This window comes from Apteryx rowi, unplaced genomic scaffold, assembly GCF_003343035.1.
Source record: "Apteryx rowi isolate R43461 unplaced genomic scaffold, aptRow1 scaffold_543, whole genome shotgun sequence".
Taxonomy (NCBI): Eukaryota; Metazoa; Chordata; class Aves; order Apterygiformes; family Apterygidae; genus Apteryx; species Apteryx rowi.
In genome coordinates this window covers 570,586-590,437 of record NW_020450809.1, presented here as the reverse complement: position 1 = coordinate 590,437, position 19,852 = coordinate 570,586, and the positions used below count along the sequence as shown (strand labels likewise).

General features: G+C 35.9%; 2 protein-coding genes across 7 annotated transcripts in view; one reads left to right on the top strand and one right to left on the bottom strand.

Moving 5' to 3' along the window:
- Window positions 1-5,175, top strand: part of NCAPG (non-SMC condensin I complex subunit G) — a 34,056-nt gene extending 28,881 nt beyond the window's left edge. For 3 of the 6 annotated variants that reach the window (XM_026081344.1, XM_026081342.1, XM_026081346.1), the window contains 4 exons: window positions 226-397; window positions 1,949-2,035; window positions 3,556-3,634; window positions 4,511-5,175. In XM_026081344.1, coding sequence (XP_025937129.1) covers window positions 226-397; window positions 1,949-2,035; window positions 3,556-3,634; window positions 4,511-4,637 — 465 coding nt within the window. In that variant the 3' untranslated portion in view covers window positions 4,638-5,175. Of the gene's footprint in view, window positions 1-225; window positions 398-1,466; window positions 1,574-1,948; window positions 2,036-3,555; window positions 3,635-4,510 lie in introns of all 6 variants that reach the window. The other 3 variants (XR_003255981.1, XR_003255980.1, XM_026081343.1) reach the window with 3 other exon arrangements.
- A 4,399-nt stretch (window positions 5,176-9,574) lies between these two features.
- The window catches only part of LCORL (ligand dependent nuclear receptor corepressor like), a 69,860-nt gene continuing 59,582 nt past the window's right edge, over window positions 9,575-19,852 (bottom strand). Inside the window, exon 8 of the mRNA XM_026081339.1 lies at window positions 9,575-9,665. Within this exon, the coding sequence (XP_025937124.1) occupies window positions 9,652-9,665 (14 nt within the window). The 3' untranslated portion in view covers window positions 9,575-9,651. The remainder of the gene's footprint in view (window positions 9,666-19,852) is intronic.

Genomic DNA, 19,852 nt, shown 5'->3' with positions numbered 1-19,852 from the left:
TTTTTTTTTAATATGTTTCTTCATGTCTCAAATAATTTCTTTTGGGGTTTCAGTGCTTGATGTTGATGGAGAAGGTGCTTCTCCTTTCATTTTGAGTAATCATCTTCATGTGACACATAGAATTAGCTAAATTTACTGTAAGAATGATATGATTAGTAACTTAATGGATAAAAGAAATAGTTATAAAAATAAGCAATGTTTAACATTTAAATGTCTCTTCCCCAGAAAGTGAAAGACAAATTGTGCCAAAGAGCTATTGAGAAGATCAAGATAAACTTAAACAAAGATGCTAATATGGGCAAAGACCACTCTAAAAGGACAGAGGAAACAGGCTACTCTGAAATGACACAGGAAACTGGCATCACATTATCTGAAAATAATAGTCAAAATGAAGAAGGTAATTCAGCAGAACTGTTATTTAGTAGGAGGTATACAAGTGGGTGACTTGTGCACATCTGTGTGAAAAGAAGTTTTGTTTTTTCTCTCTTAAATGAATCTACTTTTTGAAAAGAAGGGAAAAAGATAATATTTATTAAATACACATGATTTTTAAAATATTCATACTGAAGTATTTTCCATTTTCTATTGCTTTTTGATGAGTTTCTCTGTTTTCTCATTTTCCATATTACTCTATACAGCCAGCGTTGTATTTTGAGACTTAGTCTCCCCTGCAATTCTTCCCTTTTAACAAAGACAATATTAAAGTGGGCTTTCTTATAGCAGTTTGGCACACTCATCTGCCTGCTAAATGCTAGTGATTGCAAGCTCCCCTTTAGAATGTGATTCTAACTCAGAGAAAGAATCAAGTACTTTCTGTTTTCTTGGACCTCAGAATTGCCATGCCTGCTTCTTGCAGACTGAGTTCTATTATGGCAGTATGTAGTTGATATCTCTAGTGTTTGGAGTGTGATACTGGTGTCTTCTCCTGTTGCTAGTTCATAGGTTGGGGGCAGAGTTGGTGGGGGTTTTTTTGTTTTTTGTTTTTATTGCTATTTAAGAACTTGAAGTGGAAGAAGCCGGAAGACTTTCCACCTTCTGCGCAGCTTATGCAGTTTCAAATGCCTTAGCAGTGTAATTTGTGCTGGTGGCATAGGAAATCTAATGTTTTTGGTAGAAAAACAATGAGATGAAACTTGATTAGGTTTATTTAAAGCAAAGATCTTGATATGCAACTGTCTTCAGCAAAGACTACTCTTTTATTTGCATTTATTTCTTTTCTAGTGGATTATTTCAGAGCTTTAGCGTGTTTTTTTCTGGAAGTGTCTAATATTTTAATTATGTGTATCTTCTATATTTATATGTTTAAATATTGATTGGTTGGGGAACTGGAGGCATGCTGCTGCGAAAACATGACTTCCTATTTCCAGTCTAACTGTTTTCTGCTAACAGCTAATAGTACTTTTTGGTATGAATTTCTCATGAAGAAGGAATTTTGAGCACAAGCAGACTGTTCTTGCATCCTATAGGAGAAAAATGTTGTTCTCCCTCCCCTGCTGCCCATACATTTGGGATCACTGAAAGGAACATTTACTTCTTCAAATATGTATATGGTAACTGTGCAAAAAGGAAAAAGGTAACTGTGCAAAGCGAAAAGGGAAACAACCATTACTTGTTGTCCTTCAGTTGCAGCAGGGGAGATCTAGATCAGATGTGAGGAAAAAAGTTTCCTAGGAATAACATAGATTGTGTAAGAAAGAAACTTCCTAGAATTCTTAGAATTTTTAAGAGGAGGCTAAAAAATAGTTTAGATTTTGTTTATCTATGTTGGGGTAGGGATATAGCTAGAATGACATTTTAAGCTTCCTTCTAGCCTTATCTAATTTACAGAAAAAGTGGGTTTAAGATTGTATGGCTTTTTATATAACAGCAGAAGTTTTAAGTACCAGTATTTTGGGTAAAGTAAAAGTTGATCATCTATGATTTCTTTATGTACTATTCTGTTTAACAGAAAATAATGAAGAAGCTGATCATACTCCAGTTAATGAATTTAAAGGTAAAGCAACATCGAAATCCACAAGAAACAAAGCTGGCAGAGGTACACACTAGCCTTTTCTGGCTATAATACTAGTTGTTTTTAATAAAGGAATTAGTTACTAGTTTTTGTAAACCTATGCATATAAAAATAATTCAGTCTTCATATTGTGTTATAATTTTTTTTAAATTTAATTTGTTAAAAGATAATCTCTCTTGTGGAAGCTTTTGGAGCAGTATAAATCACAGAATGGTTGAGGTTGGAAGGGACCTCTAGAAGTTTAGTCCAACCCCTCTGCTCAAGCAGGGTCACCTACAGCGGGTCGCTCTGCACTGTGTCTAGATGCTTTTGAGTGTCTCCAAGGATAGAGACTCCACAGCCTCTCTGGGCAACCTGTTCCAGTGTTCAGTCACCCTCACAGTAAGAAAAGTTGTTTCTTATATTCAGGYGAAACTTCCTGTGTTTCAGTTTATGCCCACTGCCTCTCGTCCTGTTACTGGGGACCACAGAGAAGAGTCTGGCTCTAACTGTGCCTAATGTTATTTCAGAATCAGTGAAATGCTGGACAGTCATTCAGACTTGCCGCTGTCATGAATTCTCTTAAAAACATGGGAGCCAACTGCAGAATAGTTGCAGTGAAGTTGTATGAAATTGTAAATGTAATTTACAAATTCCCTGTGTCAAGGAATCTATTTGGATTCAGATATTTAGAATGATGTGTTAAAGATCCATACTTCCTAAGAGGAGAAGTATCTTCTTTGGGCATTTAACTTGTGTGGAATAAAGCAGCTTTTCCCACTTGCTTTAAAAGTTGGAAGTGTGGCTTGCAAGGCCCTGTTGGCTATCTTTGATATTTTGTAAGTATTGCCCTGGTATTTACTGCAGGATGAATTCTGAAATGAGACATACAGCTTCAAACTGTAAATGAGAAGCGTTTTTTAAAAACTTGAGACAGAGCGAATGGTTTCTTTCTCACAAATATATTGAGAGCAAGGGTATGTAGGCACTTGGAGATGAATAAAGAATAATCYCCAAAGCACCACCTTTATTTCTTAGTTTATAGTGGAGGCCTGTGGATATGCTAAATATCCAGATTATGCATTTCAGTCAATGTAGGTTAAAAATAGACAGGATGTGATTACAAAATGGCTTAACTGTTGTTTAGTTAAATGTCACTACACTTGTATAGGTGTTAATGAAGAAATTCAGCATAAATGTGATTTCTTGCACAAAATTATGTATAAATAATTAAGTTTTTGATAACGTGCTGTTAGCCACTCCCAACACCACAGTTAAACAAAAACAGAAAAAACCCTCTGGCTACAGGTTTTCAAAATAATTTCAAGTCATTTACAGTAATGTACAGGTGTTTGTTTTATGTGAATACAAGTAGATTGTGGGTATTTTTTATTTTTGTTTAAAAAATTCTATCTGACGTGGTGGCTACATATTATATATTTAAATGAAACATCAGAACAAAATGAAGCAAATGTGTATATTTCTTCAATAAAGTTTTAAGATGCAAGACTTTTAACAAAAGAAATAGTTCCATGATGTGAGAAGTGACTTTTGCTTATACTTAGGACAGCGAAAAGTAGCAGCAGAAGCTAGGTCTGTGAGCAGAAGAAAAAATCACACAACTGTAACATCTGCCAGTGAAAGGTAAATCGCTCCTTCTCCACCCTTGCAAGTATGATGTCAGCTCTGGCAAGAGAATTTAATTCAAAGATTTTTCCTCCCCCAAACTTGCATCTTTATCTCTGTGTTAGGAATAGAGGATAAATATTTAAGAAAAAATATTTATTTGAACTGATGATGAATGATAATGGCAGATTTGACAACTTCACACATTATTATCATTGCCTAAGAGCATGTAATTCATTTTTGTATATGTTTGGTACATAGAGATTATGTTCTATTCAACTTAGAGTTGGATTTCTGACTTATGTTACTTTTCTTCCATTTGCGTTTTCCACTTTTTGATTTAATAGCTGTTGTGCAGAAGAATCTGATATTTTTCACATTTGGCTGCTGGTTTTTGCTTGTTTTTCAACATTTAATTGATAAGCTTCTAGGAACAAGTGATAAATGAATAAACACAATACATTCCTTCCCTTCAGATCACATAGGCTATAAGTGTTAAAAAGCCATTATCTTTGAAATTTTCAGTTGTGCTCACTCTTTCTCATGCAAGTAATCCATGGATCTTAGGTTGATCAGGGTCAACCTTTCCAATTCTCTTATTCATTGTATTTGCTTTGATCCACTCTCCACCTAATCTTCTGGGTTTTTTTTGTTTTTTTTTTTTTTTTGCCTATTTTGCAACTGCAAACACTTGATTATCTTTTCTGATACTGCTATATCACTTAAACATAAGTATATTCTTCTCTAAAAATATGAAGTATATAATTAGTAAGAAATGTTTTTACTCTTTAAGACCCTGTTTTTATTACACATGGTTTCAAGTTTGTTAATATAAATACTTTTCAATTTTCTTACAGTCTTTTTGGCCTTAATTGAAAATATTTTATTTTTCAGTGGTGATGAAATTCCAGAACTAGTCCCAATGTTAAGTTCAAGGCCTTCAAGACGAGCCAAAACAGCAGCACTTGAAAAAACAAGAATGAATCTTTCAAGCCTTCTGAATAGAGAAGCAAATAAATGAAGACAAAAGTAGAGAAAGTGTCCTAATGCTAGTAGTTAGTAGCAGACTTGAAAAATAAGCTTTGTTTTGTTGTTAGTCAATTTAACTTCTCCTATAATTATGATCATTTAAAATTGCAGATATTTCTAGAAACTTTTTAAAGACTTTTTGATAATTTTTCCCAAATTAAGTGCATCATTCATGTAATAAATATCTTATTCTTAAAATAAAATATAAACCGAATAAAACTCTATTTTTTTGTTTTACTTTAGAATAAAGAGAAAAGGGTTTTTTTAATCTTCAAATGAAGATTGTTATTGGTGATAAGTATTTAATAGTTCTGTTTATTGAGAGTTACATATTTAAAGTGATTTTTTTAAACATTATTCAAAGATAGTATTTGACATGGAGTGAGTGCTCTTGATTGCAGCACCTTTGAATGTACCTATCTTTAATGCACCTACTTTCTCTATTTATTGGCCTGCATATCTGGTGACTGTCAAGGGAGGTTTTATGGTTCATGTTAATATAAAATAGAATTGGTCTGAATTGTGCATTATGCTTCCTGTAGATGTGTCTGCTTTATTTTAAATAAAGTCAAAATAGTGAAACTATGAGCTACTAACTCTGGGAAGCCAGCCACTGATCTTGACCTTGTTATAAGAAATCACTAGTGCTTTCAGAAAAGCATAAAATTATTTGTGGTACAAAAGAAGATCCAATAAGGGAAGGAATACTTAGGGACAGAAAGAGCAGAAAATAAAATACTCTAAGGTCTGTGTAGTGCTGTTGTAAAGTGGTATATACTTGTGATTTCTTTATAGCTTTGAAGATCACAAACCTTTTTCTAATGTTATATTCCAGAATAATCATGAGTGTTACATAGACAATGGAAGATTAAAGTGAACCAATATTCACTCTAGTTGGCCATGCAGATTCACTCTAGGAAATTTGAGACAGTTTTTGGTTTGGAAACCCCTCTATCATGTCCTTCTTGTTACCATTCATATAATTTCCAAGGCAGTCAGAGAAAACTCATGTTGATTACTTGATGTGGACATGTTATCTACTCATGTTGAATGCAGCTTTCTAGGGAACTTCCATTTAAAATAAAGCAATATATTGCAAGCGATCTTCAGTAATTCTCAGAGATGGCTTAGGGATACTAGTGAATAAGTACTGTTCCCAATGTGTTATGCCCAAAGTACTATACTGTTTTCACATTTGCATATAGAAAATGGAGACAGGATTGTGTTGCTTTTCATCCTTTCAATTTTTGCTGGAAATCTTTCAGAACATGAAATGCCATGACACATTCTTTGTGCTGTAATATTTGCTATTTTGAAGCTTATATAACTTTGTGATTGTTTTTATTCATGATTTTAAACAAAATCTTGAAGCTTTGAGCTCCCTCCTTTGTTAATTTTTCTCCTTTAAATACTTATTCTAATTTGTAGCCCTAGTGTGAGTTTGTGTATGTGCAGCCACTTGAGATCAGTGTCATTGCCCATCTCCTTGAATGCTGCCTGAACATAGTTCAAAAGGGTGAAGTATATCCTTCAGTTTTTCCCAGTTGTCTGTCAATCAGACCTTCCCCTGTGCTTTAAAGTTTAGGTTTTTTTTCTTTATTATTTAGTTACGAGTTTTCTGTCTTTGTTTTTCTCTCCTCTCTCCAGGAAAGAATGAGTGGCTCACTCTTCTGCCACTGATAGGCTTTCAACAACTGCTGGTAGTTCCCTTTGTTCTTTTGATCAAAATGAGTTTCTAGGAAAAGCAGAAACAATAAAAATTTTAAAAGGCTTCTCTGGAAATGCTGTTCCAAATAAGCTGGAGAGCTTGAGTTTTGCCTTCTTGCTGCCCTGTCATGCCTGGCCACACTGCAGGTTGTCTCCCTGGAATGTCTTCAGGCATGCTATTGTACTGAATGATCAGGTTCCCCATATCAGTCACCTGTGTTAATCAGTGGATGTCTCTGCTGTGGATATGGCTTCACTGGTATTTGTTAGGACAAGAAAAACATTGACAAACTGCAGCAGGTTCAGTGGAGGGCTACCAACTGGTTGAGGTCCAGAGCGCTTCCCTCTGATGTGAGGCAGGTCACCCAGAGAGGTTGTGCAGTCTCTGACTGAGGAGGTTTTCAAGACTCAGCTGATCCAAGCCCTGAGGAACCTGGTCTGACCTCAAAACTGGCCCTAATTTAGGCAGGATGTTGGGCTATAGCTCTCTGGAGGTCCCTTCCAACCTGAGTTATCCTGTGATCCTGTTTCAGGCTGGAAGCTTGACCAGGAACTGACGGGTGATTTCCAACCCTTCTCTGCCCCCCCAGCCTGAGAGAAGGGTTTTCAGTGCAAGGGAAAATACAGGGTATACTCTTGCAAAATTACTTAATCTTTTGAGAAGAGATGGCTGCTAAATTACAGAGTAGCATGACTTGATGCATGTGAAAAATGCAACAAAGTGGATTATTGGCAATAATCAAGGTTTAAATATATGCAATTGAATTTCTGAGAGAGTCCCATACAATTGTAATTGGGTACATTCAAAGGAGATAGCCAAATCCACAAGTAGCTTACTACCTGGAGGTAAAAGATTTGGTATGCATTACTACTTATAGCTAAAATAAATAATGTTACTGATTCTTATTTACTTTAATTCTGTATAGTTGGGGTACCTAACTTCCTGCCCACTCAATTAAGGAATCAAATTTTATCCCTAAAATATTCTATCTGGCATGAAAGACCACAGTGTCTTTGTCCCTCTGAACCAATTACTATGCATTCTCATTCTCTCTCCCTCCTTTTCCTCCCTCCCTCCCTCTCCTGGCTAAAAACAAGAGGGTATTGCCTTTGGTATTTTTGAGTGCTTGTTTTGTTTTTGGAGGGCAGTTTTGATATGTAAAGGCTTTTGTCTGTGTGTGTGTGTGTGTGTTTTTTCTCTCTGCCTTCTTAGAACTACTTTTTGTGTTGAGCAATGGGAGTGACTTAGGTGGAATGTGTTGAGTGCAAGAACCAAACTGGACCTGAATTAGGGAACTTGCTTCCATATTAAAGAATTATAAACTAGCAGTGGTCTCCTGTCAAACTTAAAATGATCTACCAACGTTTATTTATTCCCCAGTAATCTTTGTTTCTTAACACCAGCTTTAGGTGTTGGTTTGTTGTTGTTTGTTGCTTAATCAAATTCTCTTCAGACAACAAACTCAATTCTTTTTGTAAGAGTCTCCTCTGACTGGTCACTATTGAAAGATGAATGGTGAGTGCTGTGACAATAATATAGGTGTTTTTTGAGGTGAGACACCCCTGTAATGAAAAAGCTGTGCTACGTACTCAGCCTTTGTTTGACATAGAGAAAAACCTCATGGCATCTCCTCCTTGAGACATATGAATGAGGACACAGGCCTCATTAGTTCCACTGCTTATAAGACTGCTTTAATGTCCCTTTTTGGCTAGCCCAGACTACTTACTGTTCATTGTGCTTTGGTGGTGCTCCACTTCAGTGCCTATCTATCTCCCAGGAAGTTTTAATTCTCCTTTTGGCTTGCTTTCCCCATAGAATCCAAACATATTAAACAGTTGAGATGCATAAAGACCATCTAGACAGTGTGGCTTGATGATGAGTTTTTATTAAGTAATCTTGTTCTGCACTGTCCAACATTTCAATGACTTAATATCCTTGTGGGAACTTGTCAGACTTACCTGAATTCACAGGAATCTTTAATTACTGGATTGTATCTGCAACTAACAAACCTTCAGAAAGAAGAATCGCATCTTCATTTTGTTAAATAAGACAATAATTTTAAGTGAATACTCAAATCCCTTGTTATATAGAGTACAATGTCTTCCAAGGAAATTCTCTGCTGGAAAATTGGCTCTTGGCAAGTAAAGGATATACAATTTAGTGAATTAAGGAATCTAGCTGTTAAATGTATGACTCCAGAAAAGACAAATATATAGTACAGTTTTATTCTAACATTTTTGTTATAGCTATAATAAAGTTTTGATGAATGAAGTACATTAACCTTGCTAAAGCTGATTTAGACTTGAAATGTCTATGATGTAGTCAACTACAACCATACTTTTTCTCAGTAGATTTTATAATTTTGATGATTACATTAAATTTCCAAAGTACAAGAAAAAAATGAAATAGGAAGAGCATTTACATCCATTTTAATTGGTGGCAGGCATAAATTTATAAAAACAAAAGGGGAAGAAAGACCATTTAGCAGAAACCTCAAAAAGTGCAGATACAGATTTGCTGAATGACGACAGTCTTTCAAAAGATTCTCCTGTAGAGTTGGCCTTTCATTTAGACATTATAGTCATTAAACACTGGCACACAAAAGTTCTCAAGATAAATGAAGATGATTGATAGCATACTGCAGAAATAAATGGTTGCTCAATATGTTTCAAACCGTTTACGAAGGAGATCTCCTTAGGTAATTTACCTTCTCTTTTTACTGCTTTGCTTCGAGGTAGTCAATCTCCACCTGTTACAGATTTGCTTGAATTATTACCATAAATCTTTACATGGTGACCTATGTCACAAATTACATCATAATATATTAATTTTCGTGCACAAAAATAAAACGGGGAAGTAATAAACTTAAAGAGCATAGAAAAACCACAATACTAGTAAAGGGGAACATCTGATTCTGATATATAAATTTGTACTGCAAAAATTTCATGATGGTCAGATGTGAAACTTCATGTTTAAAAGAAAAAGTACATCAAAACAAATAATGCTAGTAGTAATATAAAGCCAAATCACACAAGATCATTCAAGATCAATGTAATAAATGCTTATTATTCAGCAGAAAAAAAAATCAAGAACAATGTACAAAATAATAGTGCAAGAACAGCTGCAATCTATTTGTTCTCATCAGTTTTGAGATTTTGGTTAAAAACTTTACAGCTGGCAAGAGATGCTGCTGCAAAACTCAGATTCCACTCAGTGGGCTGATTAAGGCACATCTTTATGGACTTCAAATGTTCATTTTCTGTGTTTGCGTCTACTGAATTCTGCGGCTCCGAGACTTTCACTTGTAGCGTGCTGTAAGAGAAGAAGTGGGGGTGGGTAAGGGAGAAGAATGGGAAGCATTTTAATACCCTATTTTTTCTTTTTCCTCCCCCCACCCCAAGCATACTGATAAGAGGCAAGATGAGGTGGTGGTAGATCATGTATATTGATTTCTTATTGCAGTACATTCCAGAAGCACCAGCTGAGATCAGGACCTGACTGCGCCAGGCTGCCTGCAGTGTAAAGGTAGAGGGGGCTTGCTTATGTGTAGGAGTAGCTAGTGTCCTGTTAATTTGTGTCGGCTGTTGGTATAGCTCAGTCTCTTAGCACTGTTGTTTTGCACAGGAACACTAGTGTTCTGCAGACTGGCCTAAATCATGCCCAAATGATAGGAATTGAATACAGTAAACCCCAGAGCAGGAATTGAGGAAGAACCCCTGCCCCCAACCTACTGTTAAATTAATACAGCCATAAAACGACTAATATATAGACAGTCTTTACTTTGTTTCAAATCTAGGAAAATAAGTAATACAGGAAGGAAAAGAAATCAGCCCATATGGAGATCACTAAGCAAAAACTGGGACATAAATGTGGATTGATTCACACTTATCATTGCCAAATAAAAAACGTAATTTTGCACACTTAGAAGACAAAAAGGAAGAGTTAGGAATATGGTCTTATCACTTAAAAATTACTTTAAACCTATTTATCACTAGTCTCTTTCTTATTGCCTACCATGTACAGACATCTATAGCTGTCCTAGCTGCAAGTCACAGTCTCTCAGCATCCTTTTCAAAGGTTTCAAGAGCTGCAAGAATGTACAAGTTGGATATGTTTCTAATTACTCATACTAAAAATAAAATTCTATGTATTGCAATTAAGGGCAGAAAGTGATGTTTGTGCTATAAAATACCTGTACACAAAATTTCTGCTATTAAAGGGGTCTTCAAGCAGCATGACTATCTTTTAATGGCTTTTACTTGCTGAATTTCAGGAAGACAAGTCTGCCACATGACCTAAGCACAAATTATTAAGGATCGAGTCTGCTCAAGTATAATGTTAACTTTATTAATAATTTAACTATACGCAACTAATTAATCTTTTTATGTATGAAGACATATGTAAAAGTGCTTATAACATGGGTAAACAGTTTAACTGAGGACATCTAGTTACTTAAGGAAGTTATAAGACTATGACCTAGAACAGGATTACTTTGTATTGCTCAAATACTATTGATTGATTAAACTTTTTCCTACTTCACAGCAAGAGGGAAAGACAACTTGTGTAACAGTTAAAGTTACAGTTCATTAATATTTTTCACGTATTGTCAGCAGCATGATTTTTACATTTTTAAATTTTTATGCAAGATATCTTGAATGACAAGTGCCTTTTTAACGTATTAGTGAAACAGGCTGGACATTTCTCATTCACTAACCGTAGCTCCTAACCCTCAATAACTGGGATACTTCCTAATACTCCCTCCCCCTAATCTATATTTCCTATATTTTCCTAATTCTTCTGCTTCTATCCTGTCTTTGCACCCTTTTCCTTTATTGCTTTTTCTGATTTTCAGTCTTTTTGTGTTGTTCTGGTCTTTTCCTTGTTGTAGGAAACATGATTACACTGAGTGCAGGTTTAGGTGGCACAGAGAGAAGACTTTAGTGAGCAAGGTTAATTTCAATTTTAACCTCTTCAGATTTGAACCTGTGCTCTCAATTGCTGTGAGGAAAGCTGAAATCTTTTTCAAGTGGTTTGTTCCCCTTCTGCCTATGGGATTAAGTTTATGTGAGATGGTACTAGGGCTGACTTCTGAAGTCTTGCAGCTTTCCTCACCCCTTCTGCTACCCCTGCTACTTCCCATGCTTTCCCAGGTAGCAAAACTTGAACTATTAGCTATTGATTATTTCTGTTCATTGCTAAGTGAAGTGGTAGTGCCTGTGTGCTTTTTCTTTTTCTGTGATCTATAAGGAACATAAGGCCTTGGGAGTCCAGACTACAAGAAGTTATGAAATATGAAGAGTGTATGCAGAGTGACTTTAAAGAGCAATCTTAAAGCAGTAGACGTGCAAGCCTCGATTAATGTTGGGCAAGTGCTAGACAGAAAAAGCTCAAGGTTCAGGCTTCTTGCACGATTTGGCATGTTACTTTCATATATAAACTAGAAAATGTACTAAGTAGGTATGTTCCATTCTCCAACCAACACTATTAGCAATAACAGACTGTTATGAGGATTTGGTATAATTCTGAAGAGAATTCTTTATTGTTAGCTTGGACTGCACATCAACATGCAAAGTGCTATAATACTGTCAGACCACGATATACAAATAGGCCTCTATAATCATTTCGCTCTCCAAGGAACTGTCATAGCATTTATCAATAATGCTCACAGCACCTATAGCTATGCCAAATGCCTCGTTTATGTTGCAGAGACATAAAAATCCAAAGTAAATGCGAGTCACTGTCTGGCAACAACACTCTGGTCTTAAAGCACTAGTCCATTTAGTGGGGCTACATCCCATTCTGTCCCTCAAACAAACCGCATACGTTTCATTCTGAATGTGTTACCCAGTAAATCTTAAATTGCTTTGAAGCAGTTGAGCTCCTGGGTCTTAGGAAGTGTTTTCACATTCCATTGACTGAGAAGTGGTAAAGCTGACTCCGTGTTCCCGTGAGCTAACTGTTTTTACTTCTCTGGAGGCTAGGAATTGTTTATATTCTTATGGATTCATGTCTGACTGTGAAATCAAACTCTGGGAGAAAGCTATGATGACAGACTAGCTGTTCTTAATGAACGACTGACAGCAACAATTTGAAAGCATAAGACAAACTGATCAGACTGACACCATGTTCCAGGATTACTGTATGCTTTTAATTTTAGTTTTTGTACAAATTTATGTACAAGGTGTAAGAAACAGGAGTGAATTTGCAAAACTAGAGCCAGAATATATGCTGGTAATTGTTATGCTAACACCTTCCCCCCCCCCCAAAACAAAACAAAACAAAACAAAAAACAAGGGTAGGAAGAAGTTAAGTTAACATCTTTTTTACTTCCCCAGTATGGGTAACATCAACCTAAAAAGTTTAAGTATTTTAGTAACTTTTACCCTGACACAAACAAAGTGGGAAGAAATAAGGTTAGAGATCTGCATTAGTATATTTAACCAACAAGGACAGTTTCTTATCCCACTTTTGTTTCTCCTTCACCAGTAGGGATTTATTTTCTAGCTGTTGATGTAGTAAAAGGTATTTCCTAAAGCTATGAAAAATGGTATATTTCAATAGTGTTTTTAAAGTAAGTAATGTCATTAATGTGTATAACTAACATAAAGTAGCTGAATTTCCCTAGCTAGTTCCATCAGTAGATTTTATTCTAAATTTTATGATGTTCTCTGTGAAAGGTGCACTGTACATTGAGTATTCATAGTAAAAGAAAGAAATGCTTTGTACAACAATCCTTCCGCCAGGAGGAGGAGAACTGCTGGTTACAGCATGATGCTACCAGAAGCGATGTGAGGTACTTTGGCAGTGCTAGGAATTGGGCTGTACAATATCTCCTCTCTGCATCCTCCTAGCACTCGCTGCTTCCAGGGCTTGTACTGGTAAGAGGATGGAGTTCCCTGCGACTTTCTAGACAACAGGCACTTACTGATCTTATATGACAGCCTCTAAAAATGTTTAACAATTGCCCATTCTGAAGCCATCTGTTTACATTTACAGCAGTTACCTATTTGGTTTTTATTTACTTGAGACTTACTCAGTTAATTAGTTTGAGTGCATGTGATTTTGGAAGTCAGACACAGGTGCTTCTGTAACATAGCACTTGAATTTCAGCCACGGCATATTCAATAGATCTGCTTTTACTAGTGGATTTGAAGACAGTCCAATAGGGTTAAATGACCAGTGGAAAAAAAAAAGTGCTTTAGTTCATCATACAAAGAAACAGCGTTTAAAAAAAATACTGATGTTTTTTGAAACTTCAGATGCTTTTCTTCTCTTTTTTAATTACACTGTTGTAGCCTTCTAACTACCCTGGGACTGCTGGTAACATATTTACTGCAGAAACATTTCCTGATCAGCTGTTTAAAATTAAAGATATTTCATATTTCAGAGAGTAAAGTAACTGGATCATATCAATCATTCTTGTCTTTCAGAAGCACAAAATTAAATATATATATATATTGGAAATGAGACTGTTCCTTTTCTTTTAATGTAGAACAATACTTAAAAAAAAATCTAATTCAGGGAGCTAAATTGTGTGTTTCTGCACTCTCTTAGTATGTACTATATCATTGCTCTGTATAAGCAGCACATTCTGGCTTACAAAGTTTTTGACTCATCTCAGAGTGTACACGTGTATATGAAGAAGTGGAAAAGGAGGAGGAGCAGGGAAAGAAAATATCTAAATAGCTTGCATCTTGTCTCTGCCTCATAGAGGGTATTTCAATATCAGCATGCTGGATGCTGCACTGCAGGGCAGGGAGAAGCAAAGCACTACGTCTTTCCATATAACATCCAGTCCACCCACCTGTGCAAGGAAGAAAGCCCACAGCCACTGCCACCTCCGTTTTAAACATTTAGTTCACATCTCCTGCAGTTTTGGCAGTGCAGTACTGCATCACAATTTGACCTATACAAAAACATGAGGCTAACATAGGAACCCACTAATAATATTCTGGAGTATTATGGAGATGGATATAGGCACATAAATTGCCTCACTGGGTCAGACTGATGGTTCACAAAGCCCAGCTCTCTGTCCCCAGTGGTGGCAGACTCCACTCCTAGTAAGACGCAGCACATCAGCCTGGCTCCTACCCACAGCTCATTCCTCTTACTCTGCCAGTAGCTGCTGTTGGGGTTAGGGACATCAGTGGGTATGCTGCTGCCCACTCTGTCCTTACTCTCAATCAGCCTTGGTCCTGTTGGCTGGGAAGTTTTCCATGCCCTTTTTGAATGCACTGACACAGTCTGTCTCCACAACGTCCTGTGACAGCTCCAGATATTCACAATCTGCTATGTGAAAAAAGTCCCTTCCTTTATTTATTTCCTGTTAGTTTCAGTGAGTGGCCCTGGATCAAGTACTGTGAGATCTGGAAAATAACTATTCTCCCATCACCCCATTCACCATCTACAGCTCAAATATAAATTCAGTCAACCTTCATTCTTCTCTCCAGAATGAATAGTCCTGGCCTTTTTATTTAGTTTTCTTAGTAAGGGAGCTGCTCCAGCCCTGTAACAATTTTTGTTGCCCAACTTAACTCCACTCTGTTCTTTGTGAGGTGCAAAGCCAACTGCACAGAGTACGGAGGATGTGGACACACCAAGGTTTTACACAGTGACAAAAATGACACCCCCTGTCTTGTCAATACAATGTCATGATGCCTCACATTTTGCTGGCTTTTTCTGGCTGCTGCTGCACATGAAGCCAATGATTCTAGGAAATTGTCAGTGATGACTCCAGGATCTATTTATTGAATTGTGAGCCTCAGTTCCCAAATCAATATTACTGACTGACTCATCTATGAGTTCACTATCTTTCAACAGTTTCAGGAAAAGAGCAATGGCCTATGTTATTCAAACAAATGATAGCAACCAAATGAGAATATACAAGATGGACTCTAAGGTCTTATCTCCCTTGGCTAAGCAGACACCCTATGTATGATTAAGTCTTCAAGCTGCTGGAAGCTAAAAGGTTTCTCTCTCCCTACTGAAAGCCACTCCTACCATTAAAGCAAAAGGAATTAAATAGAAAGGTCTTTGAATTCAATCTTCTACTAAAATAGGCAACAAGGGGCCTTTCCATACTTTTAAGATTTAAAATCCCTGTTCTCTTCCATATTTCCATTTAAAACTACTTGAATACAAGTATTTCTTTCTGAATTTGTTCTTTTATTACTTTAGTTTTACCTAAATCATCAAGTTTAATAATAGAAATACTGATCTTTAATGGTAGGAAGTGAGAGGAAATAATAGGCTGCCAAGCACAGCAAGAATGCTCTTTGAGCTTCTTATTTTTTACATAGTTTGGAACTTCATTCCTCAAGAGAGATAGAGGAATAGACACCTATTGTATGAAAATGACAAAGTTAAAAAAAAGTCTGGCTAGCTCAAGTGCATACCCCTGCTGAGTCAACCACTGTCTACTAAATGATAAGGTCATAAAAAAAAGTAGGCATAGGGATTAATTGTTTATTATCTGTTAGGTGACTCCTCAGTATTTACAATCAGAGAGATTATCATCAAATGCATGCTGTAAAGTGACTATGAAAATGTCATCATAGGGTTGTGTTTTTCTAAATCTTCTTCAACACTCATTTGATAGCTAAAAAAAATCTCCTTTCCAACTAGCTGAGCTAGGTCAAACTGTTGTTTTCCTCCCATCTGACAATAAAAATTCTGCAAACTGAACTTAAACAATACCATGGATGATGTGCAAATTTATAGCTTGGAAAATATAACTGCAGTCGTGGAAAATATAACAGCAGTTGTGATATATAGCACTGATTTGAGGCTTTTACAGAGAGGCATCAAAAATATTGTGTAGAAATAGTAAAACTCTAGTAATATAAAAAATTCTCTGTACAAACTACTCAAACATTTCTCAGAAAAAGGAAGAGTAGAATATATACAAGTTAAAATCTACAATGACTATAGAAGCCTCAGCATATTTTCATACAGATGATTGATTGATTTGGTAATGCAACATATGTTGGAAATAAAGTAAGCCAAACAGAAACAGATTTACCACCTCTGAAATTTAAACCCATCTTCCCAGAACGTCAACATGCAACAAAAAGAAATCTACAAAAAATCTTTTTACATCTCGCTTCCATTTATCAAATAGGTTCTCAGTGTAATATGAAGTAATATTTTTCATATGAGTGGACAGAACCATATTTGGAAGTCTAAGAGAAAGAAGTGCCCTGGAAATAGCTGGCATACTCAACTAGATCAAAGGGAGTTGAGACAGGTAAAATCCAGGGAGGCTTTCAAAAAGTAGACATAAAACTTGGGTTTAACACAGCTGAAGTACTAAGAAAAATAAAACCATGAACAGGACAGAGAAACAAGACAGGAGGTGAACTGAGTGGAGACAAAAAGACAGGATGAGAAGTCAGAATCAGTTATAATACCAGACTGAAATTTTCTTTTGCTTTTCACACATTTAACTCAGAAAAGTTTTCTTGCCTTGAGAAAAAAAAGTGTGGGGACAAGAATAAGAGATTGGATAAAAAGAAAGGAAATAGGAATATGGAATATAATTATAAGAGGCTATCAGGGATTTACTGAGCACTGGTGTCATATCAGTAAAAGAAGATTACTATTTCCTGAAGACATACATTGAAATAACCACTCACTCTTCAAGCCTCTAGATAAACTTGCACAGACAGAAAGTTATATAGCAGTGCATATATGTTGCACTTATCAAGTCCCTCTTCAAAGAAAATATCACAATAATAAGACCAAACAACACAAATCATGCATTTTCAAATAAAAGTTTGGCAAATGGAATACAACATAGTTTCAGAGTGCATTCACAGAAATAACATTATTTCTTCCCCCAAACCAGTCAACTACAGAAAACTGTCCCCCTCCCTTAAACATAACAGATTTTAGGCAACTTAGAATGTCTAAATTGCAACTTCAAAGCAAAAATCTGGAACTGAAACCAGTACTTACAAAAAAAAAAAAATCTATTAAACTTGCATAGCCGTAGAAGAATGGAATTCCACCCTGAAAGTTCCCCCAAATACAGGACAGATTTAAACCTATGTTGTCAAGTTTGAGGATAGTTAAAGTTTAGGATAGTTTAAGTTATAACTATTTAAAGCAGCTTGATTTAGAAAGTTATTTAGAACTGCGATGTATTTTTGTTAAAAATTACTATGCTTTGTGGCCATATATATTACAGCATAGTCTACAGAAGGCACAGGGTTCTTGAACAAATGAACACTATTAATGTGAGCTGTCACTGAAATGGGTTTGAAGAAGTGATAAAATTTTAGGGGATAATTTATTAGTGATGATAGTATTGAACCTGTTGAAGGAAAAATAACTCCATGAACTCAAATCTTTCATAGCATACAACCTTTCAAGATCTTAGAAACAAAAGCCAGATAGTAATCTAACAGTTGAAAGAAAGCATCATTAGTTTCATGATACACATAATTAATTCTTCGCACCTGGGCACTGCAGCCAAACAAATTTTTGCCTCTGATCATCAGTTCCATAAAAAAACCCTACCTAATTTCTATTCATTCCTAGAACCTAGTGTTAGGTAAATAAATAAAAAAATCCAGCTGCTGTTCAGATGAGTACTGTTGGAGTCTTCCTTAGAAACACAGATGTTATAAGAGAATTAATTTTTATTATTATTATTCTACTTATTCATAATTAAAAATGGGTTTGAATTAGCTAAAAGAAGTTAAGGTTCAAAGACTCAGAACAAAGTAGGCTGGTACAGACTGTTCTCAGAAGAGACAGACCACCACCACTCAATGCTATGATGAATGCAACCATGCAAATCTTGTCATTTGAACTGGATTAATCTCAAATCCTTCCTTGATTCATAATTGTTTTTTGACCTCACAAAAGCAGTTATGTTACAGAGGGAGATCATCTTCAAAATATGACGAGACAATCCCTGCGTGGCTTGTAAGCCACCAGACTTCTGAATTAAAAAAGGTCAAATAATAATTTGGAAATGAGTCGTTTCATTTCTACTATTTAAGTATAATGTAAAAACAGCCGTAAATAGTAAACTGACAAATATGAACCATCTCAGGAAAAAATTTTATACACAAAAGAAGAATTTCTTCAAACTCACACATTTCTAGAACTTTAGACTAGAAAGATAAATGTGCCTAAAAGCAGAGACAGAAAGGAGCAAGTGGCAGTAAGGAGAGGATGGAGAGTGGGTAAGCTGGCACAATCACTGAAACAAATGTTTGTGAAACTACTGTCTAAATGTAATTTGTGGTAAGGAACACAAAGCTGAATGCAAACAGAAGTCAGGTGAATTCAACTGAAAGAACACATCAAATGGTAGAATAATCTGTCAGATTGACAAAAAACAAACATACAGAATACAGAAAACAAGCCTAACTCTCCATAAAGTATCAAGTTTCTCTCTAGATGTATATTTATATCCTCTCAAACTTAACAGAGCAAGATACCTAGTACCATTATTTGAACTCCAAAGACCATTGAGGAATAATCTAAGTAGCCTTTACTGATGTCTAGAACATGAGAAATCAGCATAAGAAAAAGGTCCTTTTCCTTCAGCTATGAAAAATGAAAATAGAAATATAAACTGCTATACCTGTTCCACAAGAAGAGAATCTGTAACTTTTCATGAGAAAGCAATCAGAAAGAGTAATTTTTCTAGAATTTTTAAGTTTCCAGAGCTGTTGACCTGAAAGCAAGGAACTAGGAAGGCAAAGTCCATTTACACATCTGGCTTTTGGAAAAGACCTGCATCTTGGTATCTTAGGAAAAACATAAAGGTTAAATGGTCTTCAACAAGTAAAAATGGTTTAAAAAGTAGGCATGACTGTTTAGAAAAGCTTTTTCATACCTGGATTTGAGGAAATCTTTGAAGCAGGTTAACTGATATCTTTCTCATAAAACATAATAAAACTCAGAATGTGGAACAGTAGAATTAGACAATGATAAATATGAAGTTAAAAAAAAAAAGTGCATGAAACTGGACTGCACTAATTCTGCACTACTCCTGAAAGTATGTTTGGGCACTCACAAGCATACAGCTTGGACCAAAGAAAGCTGATGCATCTGAGAATCAACTACAGCTTGGTATGAAAGAAGAGCAAAGTACGAGAGAGAACGCAGATGAACGTGGAGTGACTTCCAGAGTGAATGGCAGGGATTACGGCAAAGTACGGTGCCACAGTGGGAATAAGCAATCATACAAATGCAGGTTAGGTAGTATCTGTTCTTTAACAAAGGAGTGGAGAGCTTTAGTGGATCGCGTATTAAGCACAAGTCAACAAGGTTATATTACTGTAAAAATACAAATAAATATCATGATATATAAAAAGCAGTGGGATAACTAATACTGGAACAGACAGACAGCCACTGAAAATGGTGTAATCTTCATTATGGGAGCTAAACATTTGTGAGAAATAGTCAGGCAGAACTGTTTGGGCCCATCAAACTTTCTGAAAATGTGGGCACATTTTCTCTGATTCTGTAAGAGTGGAGAA